Below are 16015 nucleotides of genomic sequence, written 5' to 3' on the forward strand. Positions count from 1 at the left end.
AAATTCTTCAGTTCCTGCCTAATATTGTTATAATTAGCCTTCCCCCAATTTAGCACATTCACCCGAGGACTACTCTTATCCTTATCCACAAGTACCTTAAAATTTATGGAATTATGGTCACTGTTCCCGAAATGCTCCCCTACTGAGACTTCGACCACCTGGCCTGGCTCATTCCCCAATACCAGGTCCAATACGGCCCCATCCCTAGTTGGACTATCTACATATTGTTTCAAGAAGTCCTCCTGGATGCTCCTTACAAATTCTGCCCCATCCAAGCCCCTAGCACTAAGTGAGTCCCAGTCTATATAGGGGAAGTTAAAATCACCCACCACTACAACCCTGTTACCTTTACATCTTTCCAAATTCTGTCTACATATCTGCTCCTCTACCTCCCGCTGGCTGTGGGAGGCTTGTAGAAAACCCCCAACATCGTGACTGCACCCTTCCTATTCCTGAGCTCCATCCATATTGCCTGGCTGCATGACCTCTTCGAGGTGTCCTCCCGCAGTACAGCTGTGATATTCTCCTTAACCAGTAATGCAACTCTCCCACCCCTTTTGCATCCCCCTCTATTCCGCCTGAAGCTTCTAAATCCTGGAACATTTAGCTGCCAATCCTGTCCTTCCCTCAACCAAGTCTCTGTAATAGCAACAACATCATAGTTCCAAGTACTAATCCAAGCTCTAAGTTCATCTGCCTTACCTGTTATACTTCTTGCATTGAAACAAATGCACTTCAGACCACCAGTCCCGCTGTGCTCCGCAACATCTCCGTGCCTACTCTTCCTCTCAGTCTTACTGGCCTTATTTACTGGTTCCCCCTCATTTATTTCACTTGCTGTCCTACTGCTCTGGTTCCCACCCCCCTGCCACACTAGTTTAAACCCTCCCGAGTGATACTAGCAAACCTCGCAGCCAGGATATTTGTGCCCCTCCAGTTTAGATGCAGCCCGTCCTTCTTGTGCAGGTTCCATCTGTCCCTGAAGCGATCCCAATGGTCCAGATATCTGAAACCCTCCCTTCTACACCAGCTGTTCAGCCATGTGTTTAGCTGCACTATCTTCCTATTTCTAGTCTCACTGGCATGTGGCACAGGGAGTAATCCCGAGATTACAACACTAAATGTCCTGTCTTTTAACTTTCTACCTATCTCCCTAAACTCCCCCTGCAGGACCTCGTCACTCTTCCTGCCTATGTCGTTGGTACCGACGTGACCCACAACCTCTGCCTGTTCACCCTCCCCCTTCAGAATGCCCCCTGTCTGTTCAGAGACATCCTTGACCCTGGCACCAGGGAGGCAACATACCATCCTGGAGTCTCTTTCACGTCCACAGAAGCGCCTATCTGTGCCCCTGACTATAGAGTCCCCTATAACTATTGCTCTTCTGCACTTTGTCCCTCCCTGCTGAACAACAGTGCCAGCCGTGGTGCCACTGCTCTGGCTGCTGCTGTTTTTCCCTGATAGGCCATCTCCCCCAACAGTATCCAAAACGGTATACTTGTTAGAGAGGGGGATAGCCACAGGGGATTCCTGCATTGACTGCCTGCCCCTTCTAGCGGTCACCCATCTATCTGCCTGCACCTTGGGTGTAACCACTTCTCTAAAACTCCTGTCTATGACGCTTTCTGCCACCTGCATGCTCCTAAGTGCATCCAGTTGCCGCTCCAACCGATCCATGCGGTCTGTGAGGAGCTACAACTGGGTACACGTCCTGCAGATGTAGTCGTCCGGAACGCTGGAAGCACCACGGACCTCCCACATCTCACAGGTGAAGCACTTCACCCCTCTAACTGACATTTCTAGTACTAATTAATAAATTAATTTAAAATAAATAAATACTTATTAAATCGTTACTAAATTGTTATAATTAACTATATGGTCCCTAGTGCTAGCTTCCTACTATAAATATTAAATGCTAACTAAATACAGTAATCTCCTCCCTCTGGTTTAGTTACTCTACTTATTAGTTAATTAGGGTTTTAATCAATTTTAATCAATGTTTTATTTTCAAATTCAGTAAAAATTCCCTACCAGCCAATCAGGTCACAGCTTTCCTGTGACGTCACTCAGTTTTTTTTACCAGAGGTAAGTTTTTTATACTTACCGGTCTGGAACTCCGCCCTCCGAGTCTTCTCCCAGTCAGCTGTGCTCTTTTGAAGCTCTCGGCTCCCCTCACTCTGAGGACAGGTAGGAAGTGAAAGGAGCTCCTCGCTCCCTCCTCACCGAACTTTCTCACTTACCAATCTTCTACTATAAGCACTCTAATGCAACCCAGGTCAGTACTCTCGTGCAAACAAAGTCAGCACAGTAAGATGGCTCACTTTTATACTGACTGACTCTAGCCCCTGAAAACTGGTTTAAGTCAATTCTCTAATTAACAAGGTGCAGCTGCAAGCAGAGCCTGAGGGAACCCTGTTTAAAGCTGGTCTAAAACTCACCTTCTCCAACCCCAACAGCAACTGTTAAGTTAATCTGCTAAATAAAAGACAGATTAGATTTAAGATAAAATTAACCCTTAATTATCCTCAGTTACCAAACTTCCACTTTAGTACTCTCATGCAACCCAAGTCAGCACTCCAGTGCAAAATAAAACCACTTACCAGAGGTGGTGATAGAGTGTGTCCGACCTGGCCCGACCCAAGCCCGAATGCCGGACCTGGAAGTGTGACCCGACCCGACCTGAACCCTACACATATCATCGGGTCCCAGCGGGTTTGGGTCGGGTGGCCATGCTCTACTTTGAGGATGGCAACAACATAAACAGGCCAGTGGGTTGCTCGTGGCCCATGTACTTCGGGTGGCCCAAGATTAACTCTACATCGTTTTATTTTCCATTGTAAAATGTGTTTCTTTGTTGTGTTCAGTAGCAAATATTTCCCAGTGTTTCTGCCATTTATGCAAAGATGTTAGTACATTTTTAAAATCCATTTGTCAGGACTTCTTTCAATAATTGGAGAGGTCCGTGTGTTCACTTTTTCTATTTTATCAAATATTTGCATTGAAAATGCATAAGATTTTAATTTTTTTTAAAATTAAGTAACAAATAAGATCCGTTAATAAGAAAAATATCAGAGTCAGTGCAGCGATGGTTGTAACTAATGACATTCTCAATGCTGTGATTGATACAGAATGGATTTAAAGACATGTCAGCTGCTGTGAAACACAGGTTAGATTGACTGAGCTGCCTCTGAATCCCCAGAGTTACCTCTCAGTGACTTTGGAAGAGTCCCTTTCTATTACAGGGGGTTCATCCAAAGCTTTCATATTTACTCCTCTTTCATTTAAAAAAAAAGTAAAATCACGATTGAATTATAGACACATTAATCTAGGTCACATTGTTAGTCAATCACCTTAACACATGTTACCGACAAAGAGGTTTTTATCCTCAAAACCATTTTTTTCTGGTCACAGAAGAGAATTACCATCTTTGAAGGATAATATAGTATGATACATAACATATAACTTTAATATTATTTTTCTTCAAATGACTACTGTTCAGCTCACAATTACTTTAAAGTGACCAAATGAACCTATTATAATTAGGTTAGGATTCCTGTTCATCTTACGTATATCTTTTCCCCCTAACACCTCTTACTTTCCCACCACTTCCCTCTCTGAGACCACAATCACTTTATTTTATGAAGTTACCTCTGCTATTCTGTCAATCCTGCCACCACTTCTCTTTACCGAGACTGCCTCCACTTCTCTCTCTAAGGACACCGCTGCTTCCCTTCTTGAGATCACCCCAGCTGTCTTTTGTGAGACTTCAAGCATGTTCCTCCTCAGCAGCACAGCTGCTCTCATCAGGGTCAGTGATACCTACTGCTACAATTCCATGCTGATACAACTGTAATCACAAGCTAAAAATGTATTAACAACCACAGAAAGACTGATCTTATGGACATCCACATCTCCAACACAAAAGATACTTGAAATTTATGTGTTTCAATCCAAACATTTCTATCTGAAAATTAATCAGAGAAATTTATTTCCCTGGCTGAAGCCGAATATTCTTAATTCATTTATGTGGTCTTGGGTGTTGCATAGTATATTGTAATTAAACAACCTCCATGTCATTTTATATTATTTTCCCCTCTGGATTGTAGATCTTGATGTCAAATCAGACAAAGAAAGCGCAGTCTTGAATGTTTTCCTTAAAGTTGGTGATCCATTTCTGATAAGATGTGTTGCTTCATATGAAAACTACAAATTCAGCATAGACTGGACTATTAACACAAAGGCAGGAAATACCACAGAGGTATGATCTGACAAGCAATTGCCTATTACCTTAGTGTGTAATTAAGTTTTATTTAATAAATTTCATTACAGTTCTTGTTGTTTCAACAATGATACAGGTCCTGGAAGTTGAAGAATCATTTATAACAGAATTTGAACATAGAAAGACCAGGTTCTTGTTTATTAGTTCAGTACATTTGGAAGACAGTGGATTATATACATGTGCTTCTACAAGTCATTCAAACAAGACAGTCAAATTAACAGTATTTGGTAAGTTTATGCTTCACAATTAAACATTCAATTAATTAGGGTTATGAAGTGACACAATATTTTAATTCAGTGTTGAATTTTCCAATGTGCTCACATGCAAATACAGAAATAAATATGAAACTGCTTAATCTTCCAAACAGAACAGTGGATGTAAGGTTTGTGCTAACCATATTTTTTAACTCCTGTCTTCCATTGGCACAGCATGCTTGGTATTGTTAAGGTTTTGAAATGAAGCTGACTTTTGACAGAATCTTATTCAAAATGTACTAGATATGCACATAGGATAACTGCTTAACTAGATGTATTCTCTCTAGCATAATGAAGGTTGCTTCAGTCCCAGTTATATCCTTAGCATCTAGTTAGAAACCACAAAGAAATATTTTCTATTGTATTAGAAGCAATATGGCATTGTACTTAATTTGACATTCCTTTGCACATAAGCCACATTTTCATTCAGGTTTTTGTAGCCTGCAAACAAGATGTGTGAATTAAGTTCTGGTGTAGGCTACACAACCTTTTATGGAAATTCAACTCAGTGCTCCAGGTGCATATCACAAATGCTCATAAAAACTTATAATCAAATCAGCAGTCCTATTTCCATGGTGAAGCTCTCTTACAATTTGTACCCTCTCATCCCCATCTAGTCTACATTGGAGTCCTAATTTAAATAGACTTTTCCTCCACTTACCATGCTTCCTGCTCTGAAGGCACCTAAATACTGGAATACATTTCTATAGGCGTTGGGCATCCTCTGGAACCAGGCCTAGATGATCATTCTTTTTATATAGCTGAGACAGTGGGCTGAATTTTCGTTCCCAGGTCCCGATCCTGCCGTTGGGAGGAAATGCAGATCAAGAACCCGCACATGCCGGCACCAGGGCCCAGAGGGTGATTTTTGAGGAGGTAGCCAATTAAGTGGCTGCCTCCGGGAGCCCCATCCAGTCAAGTATGGAAGGGGGCAGGGGGACTCCCGAAGTTGGAGGGCCAATGGAAAATTCCAGATAGCTTCAGACAATTATTCTCAATGGGCAATTTAATTGGCCTAATTGACTATCCGCTGCTGGCAGGCGAGTAGCCTTCAACATCCCCCACCAGCCCACAGTTGTAGCCTCCATGAAAGTTATCTCGAGGCGGGACTACAGCGGCAGACTGGCATGCCAGCCAGCAGTAAGAGATTGCCAGCTCGCCTGCCTCTGCAGCCCTTCGAAAATTCAGCCCAGGGAGTGTCAGCAGGTAATTCAATCACAGGAACGTCATGCTTTGTTTGATTATCTTTCGTGATCAGAAATATTTATAGGAACTATCCCTCAGGAAAGTAAATGGGCAGAGCCCAATCTCTGATGGGGTAGATTATATGTGGTAGAAGAAGAAGTTGCATTTCTATATCATTTTTCCAGTCATAAGGATGTGCAGAAGTCATTGAAAGTGGCAGGACAAGTTGAGAAAGCAGTTAATAAAGCATACAGTATCTGGGGCTTTATTAATAGGGGCATAGAGTACAAGAGGAAGGAAGTTATGTTGAACTTATATAAGACACTAGTTTGGCCTCAGCTGGAGTATTGTGTCCGGTTCTGGATGCCGCACTTTAGGAAAGATGTGAGGGCATTGGAGAGAGTAGAGAAAAGATTCACGAGAATGGTTCCAGGGATGAGGAACTTCGGTTATGAAGATAGATTGGAGAAGTTAGGACTGTTTTCCTTGGAGAAGAGAAGGCTGAGAGGTGATTTGACAGAGGTATTCAAAATCATGAGGGGTTTGGACAGAGTAGAATGGAGAAACTGTTCCCAATCGTGAAAGTATCGAGAACAAGAGGGCACAGATTTAAAGTAATGGGTAAGAAAAGAAAAAGTGGCATGAGGAAAAGCTTTTTTACGCATCGAGTGGTTAAGGTCTGGAATGCGCTGCCTGAGAGTGCGGTGGAGGCAGGTTCAGTCGAAGCATTTGAAAGGAAATTAGACTGTTATCTGAAAAGGAAGAATGTGCAGAGTTATGGGGAGAAGGCAGGGGAATGGCACTAATTGATTTGCTCTTTCAGAGAGCCGGTGAGGCCTCCTTCTGCGCTGTAACAATTCTCTGATTCTGTGATGTCTCAAAGTACTTCACAGCTAACAATTATCCTTTGTTGTTTTGTAGGCAAATAATTATTACACAACAAGGTCCCACAAAGAGTAATGAGATAAGTGACTAGCTAATCTGTTTTAGTGGTGTTGGTTACTGGATAAATATCTGATAGAAAAACTCAGCCTGCTCTTTTTCAAATAGTATCATAGGATCTTTTCCATTCACCTGAACAGGCAGATGGGTCCCAGTTAAACACCTTGTCTGAATGACATTTCCAACAATGCAGCTCTCCCTAAGTTCTGCACTGATGTGTCAGCCTAGACTAAAACCCACAATTTTCTGACTGAAGTGAGAGTACTACCACTGATCCAAGCTGACACACGTATATGGAGGAAGCAACTTGATGGGTCAAGTGGCTTTTCCTTGTTCTATGATTTGATTGGAGCTTAAGAAAACAGAGCACTATTCTTAACTGATATAAAGCAATAGTCACTGGATAGCGATCAGGAATGGGAATATTTAAATATTTTCCACTAACCAAATTTAGTAATCCAGGCTTGGGCAACATATCTTCCTCTAAATATCATGGTACTTATTTGGAATATTTTAATTATGTAATATTTGTTCCTAATCTTAAAAGTGAACAGGTGAATTAAATTTAATGCAGTTTGTATATATTAATAAATGTAGAGGCATTCGAAAATAAAATATGGTAATATGATAAAACATTACAGTAAATTGATGCTCTTTTTTGAACAGAGGAAGGATTTATAAATGCATCAACTACAAACACAATCCATTCTTTTGGTGAAGCGGATAACTTTTGCTTTGAAGCCAGACTGAATGCTTATCCACTTGCAAGATGCCAGTGGTATTTTTCCCAAAAAGTCTTCCCCTGTTGGCTTAAGAAATTATCTGGAAACAGGTACAGGTTTTTGAATTTACTGGATAGTTTAAAAAAATGTAATATTTTTTGCAAAAGTGTACATTTTAAGAGGCGTTTATTACAATATTCATACTATCTGTTGTGTTCTGCCCTAGGGCAGGTATTAACACAAGTATCACAGATTAGACTCTTGTGCCCTATACTGGGAAGAGTAGTTGATATAGTTTCTTGTTGTTTATCTCGCAGTTTTAATGTTCAAAATAACTTCTTCTAGGTGGGCTGTAAACAAGGCTAAAGAGACCTACCTATTCTTTAATTTAGGGGTCACCCATATTCATCTTAAGCAAGCACTTGCGCTTGACATTGACCCAGTATTTAGACCCATGTTTTAGTCTCCAGTCACAAAGACTGTTTGGAGTGGGACATGAACAATTTGCCTTCTGACTCAGGAATGCTACCATTAAGCCAAAGGCTCATTCCCATTCATGCTATAGTAATATTATATTACCTAAGAAATAAAAATTGACACATTAGACATCAAGAAAGTTAAAATGGGGTGCAGTTGAGCCTACGCATACACATGATCCAAACACAAAATTCCAAGGTACCAATTCACTTCCTATTTCCTTCAATAATAAAGAACTGCTGATGTAACTATTAAACTGGAATATAATCTGATCTAACTAAAGCATGCATCCACATGCATCCAGTATTTTAAGTTTGTCACATTAAATATCATCAGTCCACTGCCTGAGTACACCCAGGGACAGCAGAACATTTCAAATATGCTATCAAATATTTGTTTTTCATTACATTTCCTGTTGCAGTTATTTAGATTGATTCACTGACAGAGTTATTACATGAGCTGTAGTGCAAAGAGTTATCAAATGACTATTTGAATCTGGATTTAGAATTAAATGTAGTCATCTATTCCTAGAATTCTTAAGCAACCTATTTATGGGGTTGTCAAAATTTGACTGAATTTTTTTTTATATCCAATTAAAAAAGCCTTCCTTTAATAGTAGAATTTTTTGAATATTCTCTGAAACAGTTTTATAAATTGATATAATGCAGAAAATTAAAGTGTTTACAGTTCTAAGAAAATTTAGTTATTGTAAAAGACATTTCTCTAAGTTCTATACACCTACGTTATTTATTACGTCTGTTTATTTACTGCTGCACTCATGCCCTCTGGAGTACAATGTGCTGTATTTTCAGGGAAGATATTCTTTTTGGCATTTTAAAAATACGTTGACCAAGGTATCTAAAAGGGGAACATGGTCCAATTCTCAGGGTGACATGTCAGGCATGGATATTATGGGTTATGGAACCAAGGCAGGTAGAGGGAGTTAAGATACAGATCAATCATAGCAGATGAATGGCAGAACAGGCTCGAAGGGCTGAATGACCTATTACTGTTCCTATGGAATCACTTGCCTTCTCTTGATGAGCAAAAATCTTCACCAATTTTTTTTTTTAAAAAGAAAAATTTCTACCAGTGTCTTTGACACAATTACACACAACTGCCAAAAATGGGAAACACCCCATAAATACCTTGTTTAAATGTAAATAAATATGCAGTTCACAAACTCATTGGAGATAGCAAATATCTACTTTGGTACAGATAAGCACAGTATTGACTGAGGGGAGATGGTGGCGCAGTGCTAATGTTATTGGACTAGTAATCCAGAGACCTAGGCTAATACTCTGGAGACATGGGTTCAAATCCTGGTGCAATTTAAATTCAATTAATACATTCAATTAATGAATAAAAATCTGGAATTGAAAGCTAGTCTCAATAATGGTGACCATGAAACTACCATCGATTGTCATAAAAATCCATCTGGTTCACTAATGACCTTTAGGGGAGTAAATCTGCTGTCCTTACCTGGTCTGGCCTACATGTGACTCCAGACCCACAACAATGTGGTTAACTCTTAACTGCCCTCTGAAATGGCCTAGCAAGCCATTCAATTGTACAAAACCGTTACACAAAAGTTGAAAAGGAATAAAACTGAATGGAACACTCGACATCAACCTAGGCACAGGAAGTGACAATCGCAAACCTAGCCCTGTCAACCCTGCAAAGTCCTCCTTACTAACATTTCGGGGCTTGTGCCAAAATTGGGAGACCTGTCTGACAGACCAGTAAGCAACAGCCTGACATAGTCATACTCGAAGATACATACCTCATATCCAATGTCCCAGACATCACCATTCCTGGGTATGGCCTGCTTCACCGGCAGGAGAGACTCATCAGAGGTGTTGTCACAGTGGTATACAGTTGGGAGGGTGTTGCCCTAGGAGTCCTCAACATTGACTCCGGACCCCAAGAAGTCTCATGGCATCAGGCCAAACATGGGCAAGGAAACCTCCTGCGAATTACCACCTACTGCCCTCCCTCAGCTGATAAATCAGTACTGCTCCATGTTGAACACCACTTGGAAGAAGCACTGAAGGTGGCAAGGGCACAGAATGTACGCTGAGTGGGGGGCTTCAAGGTCCATCACAAAGAGTGTCTCAGTAGCATCACTACTGGCTGAGGCCTGAAGGACATGGCTGCCAAACTGGGGCTGCAGCAAGTGGTAGGGAACCAACACAAGGGAAAAACCTACTAGACCTTGTTCTCACAAATCTGCCTGGAACAGATGCATCTGTCCATGACAGTATTGGTAGGAGCGACCACCGCACAATCCCATTTTCACACTGAGGATACCATCCAACCTGTTGTGTGGCACTATCACTGTGCTAAATGGGATAGATTCAGAACCAATCTGGCAGCTCAAAACTGGGCATCCATGAGGCGCTGTGGACCATAAGCAGTAGCAGAATTATAAACAACCCCAATCTCTAACCTCCTGACCCGACTTTCCTTCACTCTACCATTACCATCAAGCCAAGAGATGAACCCTGGTTTAATGAAGAGTACAGGAGAGCATGCCAGTAGCAGCACCAGGCATACCTAAAAATGAGGTGTCAACCTGAAGCTATAACATAGGACTACATGCATGCCAAACAGTGGAAGCAGCATGCAATAGACAGAGCTAAGCAATCCCACAACCAACAGATTCATAGCTCTACAGTCTTGCCACATCCAGTCATGCATGGTGGTGGACAATTAAACAACTGACGGGAGGAGGAGGCTACACAAATATCATCAATGATGGAGGAGCCCAGCACATCAGTGCAAAAGAAAAGGCTGAAGCATTTGTGGCCATCTTCAGCCAGAAGTGCTGAGTGGATGATCATTCTCGGCTTCCTCCTGAGGTTCCCAGAATCACAGGTGCCAATCTTCAGCCAATTCGATTCACTCCACGTGATATCAAGGAACGGCTGAAGGCACTGGATACTGCAAAGGCTATGGGTCATGACAACATCCAGGCTGAAGTAGTACTGAAGATTTGTGCTGCAAAACTAGCCACGCCCCTAGACAAGCTGGTCCAGTATAGCTGCAGCAGTAGTATTGACCTGACAATGTGGAAAATATCCCAGTTATGTCCTGTCCACAAAAAGTGGGACAAATCCAATGTAGCCAATTACCACCCCAGCAGTCTATTCTCAATCATCAACAAAGTGATGGAAGGTGTCATCAACAGTGCTTTCAAGCGCCACTTAAACATCAATAACATGCTCACTGATGCTTAGTTTAGGTTCCACCAGGGCCATTCGGCTCCTGAACTCATCACAGTCTTGGTCCAATCATGGACAAAAGAGCTGAACTCAAGAGGGGAGGCCAGAGTGATTGCCCTTGATATCAAGGCAGCATTTGACTGAGTGTGGCATCAATGGGAATCAGGGGGAAAACTCTCCACTGGTTGGAGTCATACCTAGCACAAAGGAAGATGGTTGTGGTTGTTGGAGGCCAGTTATCTCATCCCTGCATGAGTTCCTCAGGATAGTGTCCTAGGCTCAACCATCTTCAGCTGCTTCATAAATGGCCTTCCCCCATCTTAAGGTCAGAAGTGGGGATGGATGTTCGCTGATTATTGTATGATGTTCGTACCATTCACATCTCTCCTCAGATACTGAAGCAGTCATGTCCACATGTAGCAAGACCTGGACAACATTCAGGCTTGGGCTGATAAGTGGCAAGTAACATTTGTGTCAAACAAGTGCCAGGCAATGACTATCTCCAACAAGAGAGAATCTAACCATCTCCTCTTGACATTCAATGGCATTATGATCGCTGAATTCCCCACCATCAACATCTTGGGGGTTACCATTGACCAGAAACTGAACTGGACCAGCCATATAAATACTGTGGCGACAAGAGCAGGTCAGAGGCTGGGAATTCTACAACAAGTAATTCACCTCCTGACTCCCCAGAGCCTGTCTACCATCTACAAGGCACAATTCAGGAGTGTAATGGAATACTCTCCACTTACTTGGATGAATGTGGCTCCAACAACAGGCAGGAAGCTCAACACCATCCAGGACAAAGCAGCCCACTTGATTGGCTCCTCATCTACCACCTTAAACATTCACTCCCTCCACCACAGATGCATGGTGGCAGCAGTGGGTACCGTATACAAGATGCACTGCAGCATTTCACCACAACTCCTTCGACAGCACCTTCCAAACCCGTGACCTCTTCCGCCTAGAAGGACAAGGTCAGCAGATGCGTGGGAAAATCACCACCTGTAAGTTTCCCTCCAAGCCACACACCATCCTGACTTGGAAATATATTGCCATTCCTTCACTGTTGCTGGATCAAAATCCTGGAACTTCCTTCCTAACAGCACTGTGGGTGTACCTGGACCAGATGGACTGCAGCAGTTGAAGGCAACTCACCACCACCTTTTCCAAGGCAATTAGGGGTGGGCAACAAGTGCTGGCCTTGCCAGCGATGTCCATATCCCATGAAATGAATAAAAAAAACTGCATGAATGCATCCACTGCAATTATGATGCTGGGATGTCCAGTTAAATAACCTCAACAATTAACTTTACTAAGCACTATATATTCCATTTAACGTGCATAAAATGTCAAGGGGGAGTGGGACTTTAACTCAATCCGCACAATGGAAGCTGGTTTCTTGATAGGCAGCTAAGCTGCCCACCTAATGCCTGTGGAGTCCTATTTCATGTATGCCAAACTGTGTCCAGTCATGGCACTGGGCCTTGATAGTGATTTTAACTTTGACCTGAGTAGAAAAGCCATTGTGGATTTCTTGCCAGGTAAAGGTCAGCATGAAGCGGATCAGGAAGCTGCAGTGAATTTCCGGGTAAGATCTTTAACTTAATGTTTTGGGATTAGGAGGAGCAGCAGTGCTCCCCCAAGCCCCACCACAAAGTTTAGGTCTCCGAGGGCTTAAACTCCCCTACCCTGGATCCTCCTACCCTACACTTACGTGAGTACTGGTGGGCAGGTCTAGGCTAACCGATTTTCTGGAGGCCAACAGCTGCCTCCAATGAGGCAGTGGACCATTGACATGTTGATGAGGCCTGGCGGTTAAAATTACCATGGCCTCATACTACTGCTGGCAGGTGAGAATCTAACTAAAATCAGCAGTACAGGCCTGCTAGCTGTTAAAAATCCCAAGGTCTCAGAGGATAGTTTTTGCTATTGTTAACCATTACCTAGTTACATAAACAGGAATATATATAATTAACACAAAAAATACAGTAACTAATTTAAAGGTGAACCGTTAATAAACTGGCATTGCAAGCAATGTCATGATGCAGAACATCAGGTGCACTGCACTGAGGTATCCCAGAATATAGGTTGATGTCAGCTGTTCAAGATACTCAATTGCACCATCAGGGAACAGCATAGAGTTGGAGGTCAGATGCTTCATGAGAGGGAGGGAGTCACCCCAAGGCATTGTCATTAACCATTTGGTTACCGAATGGCATTAACAGAGACCTGGCAACAGATTAGTTGTCTGCCTGGTTAACCAGTCTTAAGACAAAAAAAGGAGAAAATTTAAAATATCTTGCAAATCATAGTACTGTACAAAACCCAGAGTTGATTTTAGAACCAACATGAGTGATGCAGTAGAAAACAGAGGGCTGACATTTAAGGGACTGTTTGGGATGGGAACTGAGGTGGGGGGAGCATAAAATAGGGATCAGAAGTCCGACGTCATGATGTCCCTTCTGGACTTTACTGTTGGCGGCTAACATGGCAGAGTTTGCACATTCATGAGGTGGGAAACCAATTAAGGTACTTATCATCCCAATACACTGCAATTTTATTTTCCATTATGAATTTTTCTGATGGCACATGGCAACCTCAGGGCTTCAGGGCCTCACCAGGTGAAAGGAGGTGACAAGGAGATAGGAGCACAGTGTTGTCTTCAGTGGGAAGCCATTGGGTGAGACACCGTTACTTGGTCGGAAGGATGGAGGAGGGGGGGGCATCAGGAAACTGTTTGGAATGGGGGCCAAGGTGCCAGCACTGTAGGGGAGCCACTCCTATCGGGGCAGTACCACCTCATCGAATGTCCCGTGATCACATGTGCAGCATGGCTCTTTGGTACCAGATAGAACTTTGTGCCCCAGGAGATGCCTCACTCACTCTCTTAGGTAGGCGTTCCTGCCTTGGCTTCAGATATGGCGTGACCGTCTTGTTGCCCTACCAGTTCCATAGCCGCCTCGTCCATTGGGGTGAGGACATGGAGATAAATCACTCCTCTGCTGGTCTTGGCACGCTCCTTCCTATTGTGGGCTGTCTTCTCTTGCAGACACAATGATGAACAAAGTTAGTCTCCCAGCGGTGAAAAGCCCCAGACCACTGATGGTGTTGTCCAGCAGGCCATGATGGGAGCATACATATGCCTCCTGCATGCCAGCTCTCTCAAGGCAGTGTATATGGTCTAACAATGACTGACATGCACCCCTCACCGTCATGCAGCCCAGTCACATGTCCTAATGTCCTTCCCCAATGAATGTGACTGGATGGCCATTCACTTAAAAACATACGTTCCCTTACGCTGAGCCACATGCAATGCCCAAAGGGTCCAAGGTGTTTGAGTTCTCATCTTAGCAGTCCGGATGAGATCAATTTCTGCACTGGATCCATGTCCTGGGGGTGACCCCATGGCTGTTGACCTCCTCCACAACCTCTGTCCAGGCTTGCTTGTTCAGGCGGGCAGGTCTCCTCTTCCCATCCCAGGGGTAGAAGATCCCCCATCTTGCCCTTGCAGCCTGGAGGAGAACCTGCAGGGAGGCATCACGAAACCAAGGGGCACACCCGAGGTCTTCCTTAAGCCATGGCCAGTGCAGGCTTGCAATCAGCACCTTGCCTAGTATGCAGCAAAGGCAGCAGACGAGGTCCAGCTTCTATACAGGCAGCAGCCAAGATCCAAGAGGAACAGAGTGCACTCTGTTTTCCATCCGGGCAGGTGTGAATGCAAGGCTGGCGTTCCTTTAAATATGGCGCCAGCACCTGCCATTGTGTGAGGTGACAGCGCCATCGGCTGCACAACAGCCCAGAATTAGAGGAGCGCAAATATCTTGGAGGGTTGTGGGGCTGGAAGAGATTATAGAGATATGGAAGGGTGAAGCTATGGAGGGATTTGAAAGCAAGGATGAGAATTTTAAAATCAAGACTTTGCTTAACTGGGAGCCAATGTAGGTCAGAGAGCACAGGGGTGATAGGGAAACGGGAATTGGTATCTCTGACTTTAATCACTCCACCACTGGTGGCCGCACCTTCAGTTGCCTAGGCCTTAAGCGTTGGAATACCCTCCCTGCACTTCTCCATCTCCTCACCTTGCCTTCCTCCTTCATGACGCTCCTTAAAACCTACCACTTTGATCAGGCTTTTAGTCATCTGATCTAATATCTCCTTTTGTGGCTCGGTATCATACTTTGTTTTATAGTGCACTTGTAAAGCTCCTTGGGATGTTTTATTACATTAAAGGCATTCTACAAATATAAGTTTTTGTTTGTTGTTGTTGTCCCCCTTCCTTGCCTCAGGTCCTTGATTCCATGGACCCTGTGCCTCCCCTTCCTTAATTGGCCAGCAGCCGGGTGATCGCAGTCAGCCGGCTGCATTTCCCTCATGCGGCAACGGCACCCACTTCCGGTGCCACTGCGAGAGCCTCGCCTTCAATTTAAAATCCAGCTCAGAATTTCTAAAATGTTCCTTGTAAGATCAAAGAAGCCTTCACACCAATTTCAATTTAAGAATAGTATTTGGCGCATCTCTAAGTTTCTAATTTGCTTTAAGTTTGTAATTGAAGTGTTTTCTGCTAAGGATATGGTTTTTGTATATTACATAATATTTTCATTCTCATTCTTTCTACTGCTTCCTAGTTTTTCTGCATCATTTTGTGATCATGGACATAAACCAGGAATCTATGAATTCTTTGCAGAAAATGAGGATGCAGAATTTCAGACATTTTTTACATTATATATAAACAGTAAGTCAAAATTACTGAGTTAAGTGCATACACTTTGTTATTAATATGCCAGGTGTACATTTCATTTGAATTTACTTTCTATTTTGAGAAGAAAGATGTTTCAGTTATTTACCTAAGTTTCATAAAAATAATACAATAGGGAATTAGAATGTCAAAGGCCTAAGAGGAAAATGAACTGTGGAATCCAGAATACA

The 16015-nt window shown here is 43.0% G+C and overlaps 1 protein-coding gene across 5 annotated transcripts in view; it reads left to right on the plus strand.

The window, feature by feature from the left end:
* The window catches only part of flt3 (fms related receptor tyrosine kinase 3), a 122075-nt gene that overhangs the window by 67389 nt on the left and 38671 nt on the right, over window positions 1–16015 (plus strand). For all 5 annotated transcript variants that reach the window (XM_068033551.1, XM_068033552.1, XM_068033554.1 and 2 more), the window contains 4 exons: window positions 4107–4258; window positions 4356–4506; window positions 7327–7492; window positions 15715–15821. In XM_068033551.1, the coding sequence (XP_067889652.1) occupies window positions 4107–4258; window positions 4356–4506; window positions 7327–7492; window positions 15715–15821 (576 nt within the window). The remainder of the gene's footprint in view (window positions 1–4106; window positions 4259–4355; window positions 4507–7326; window positions 7493–15714; window positions 15822–16015) is intronic.

Source organism: Heterodontus francisci, chromosome 6 (assembly GCF_036365525.1).
Source record: "Heterodontus francisci isolate sHetFra1 chromosome 6, sHetFra1.hap1, whole genome shotgun sequence".
In the NCBI taxonomy this organism is placed as follows: domain Eukaryota; kingdom Metazoa; phylum Chordata; class Chondrichthyes; order Heterodontiformes; family Heterodontidae; genus Heterodontus; species Heterodontus francisci.